Source organism: Pteropus vampyrus, unplaced genomic scaffold, assembly GCF_000151845.1.
Source record: "Pteropus vampyrus isolate Shadow unplaced genomic scaffold, Pvam_2.0 Scaffold138, whole genome shotgun sequence".
NCBI lineage: Eukaryota > Metazoa > Chordata > Mammalia > Chiroptera > Pteropodidae > Pteropus > Pteropus vampyrus.
Genome location: NW_011888919.1, coordinates 1,279,481 through 1,281,124, shown reverse-complemented (window position 1 = coordinate 1,281,124; position 1,644 = coordinate 1,279,481). Strand labels below are relative to the sequence as shown.

The 1,644-nt window shown below is 53.9% G+C and overlaps 1 protein-coding gene across 1 annotated transcript in view; it reads right to left on the bottom strand.

Moving 5' to 3' along the window:
- PPP1R13L (protein phosphatase 1 regulatory subunit 13 like) overlaps positions 1 to 1,644 on the bottom strand; it is a 14,583-nt gene that overhangs the window by 6,105 nt on the left and 6,834 nt on the right. Inside the window, exons 4-6 of the mRNA XM_023535240.1 lie at positions 1,567 to 1,601; positions 1,102 to 1,349; positions 893 to 1,019 (exon numbers count right to left, since the gene is read on the bottom strand). Of these exons, the coding sequence (XP_023391008.1) occupies positions 893 to 1,019; positions 1,102 to 1,349; positions 1,567 to 1,601 (410 nt within the window). The remainder of the gene's footprint in view (positions 1 to 892; positions 1,020 to 1,101; positions 1,350 to 1,566; positions 1,602 to 1,644) is intronic.

Here is a 1,644-nt window from a genome sequence, read left to right as displayed (position 1 = left end):
TCTTACTGAAGTCTGACCTCACTACCCTGTGAGGTAGATACAACTATCATCTCATTACAGAAAGAAAAACTGAGTCTCAGAGAGGGCAAGACAGTTGCCCAAAGCCACACAGTTGGGATTCGGACTCAGTTCTATCTGACCCAGTGATTCTACTATCATAAGACCTGACATTCTAAGATTCTAAGAATTTCCTCTGCTAACATCTCAGGCAGAAAACTGCTGGGACTAGAATCCTTGTGCTTGATGGTCTCTTCCTCCTGTCTCATTCCTCTCTAACTGAGCTTCTTTATACGTGACCGTTCCTTATACATTATTTCGCTGAACGCCCATCACAATCTATGTCGTAGATGTTAATCTCTCTTCGCAGATGAGAAAACAGAAAAGCTCAGATAAGTAAACTAATTTATCTGAGTCACCCAGCAATCCGGTGCTGGAGTGGGGCTCCAAATCCACTCTGTTTAACTCCAGGTCCTACACTGATATCACACCAAAAAATATTAATAATTTCAACTAATATGATAGTGATTAGCTTACTATACATCAGGTCTTATTTTAAGGACTTTATATGGATTAAATAATCTAAATCATATCCCAATAAGATAGGTTCTATCGTTATTCCTCTCTTATACTCAAGGAAATTGAGATCCAGAGAGGTTAAGTGACTTGCTCAAGGTCACACAGCGTGGAGCCATGTAATCTGACTCCGGGGTCCATGTTTAACCACTGTGCTGTCCCTAGCACCTCAGCAAATCCCCAAGCTCATCTGGCCTAGCTCTGTAGAAACCAGTGTCTGGAAACAGGTGTTTGGCGGTGATGGCTCCCCCTGCTGGTGCGGTCCCTAGCCACTTGTCCTCCCTTCACCCAGCCCTCTGGGACCCCATTGCTGACTCACCTTCACTCGCAGGGGGCCAAGTCTGTTGGGGGAGCTGGGGTGCTGGGGCAGGGGGTTGAGGCTGAGGCTGGGGTTGTGGCTGGGATTGTGGGGGCGGCTGGGGCTGGGGATGCGGCTGGGGGGGTGCCTGGGACTGGGGAGGCAGCTTAGGCGGAGGAGCTCGGGAGAAGACGGAGGAGCCAGGGAACATGGCCCTGCTAGCCCCATGCTCCCAGAAGGCGTTCTGCAGCTTGAATATCATGCTGAGGGGGATGGGGCGCTGGCGGGGGGCACCGCGGGGCTGGGGGTTGGAAGGAGGCATGGGGATTCGGCTGACAGGCTGCCAGCTGCGGGGCAAAGTGCCTGATGGCCCCACGGAGCCCAGCGATCGGCGGTAGCTGCCCACATCTGAACGCCTGTCGTTGGCCAGAGGGGAGACCTTGTAATTGCGGGGCAAGGTGGCGCTGGTCAGGTTTTCCTGGGGGAGGAGGGAACGAGGGAGGAAGGCGTAAGGAAAGGATGAGGGAGAGGGAGGCAAAAGGCGGGAAAGGAGAGAAGCAGGTGAGGGAAGCCTGAGGAAGAGAAGGAAAAAGGGCAGGGAGGGGTGGAAATCCAGGATAAAGAAGGAAGGGCGTAGGGAAGGATCTGGAAAGCGGCTGCCCGCCCTTGCCCACCAGCGCCCTCCCCGAGCTTACCTTGCCGGCGGCCCCCAGCCCATCCAGGCTGCTCTCTCTCCACGGTAACAGCTGCAGGCCGGGTGAGGAAGGCCGCGC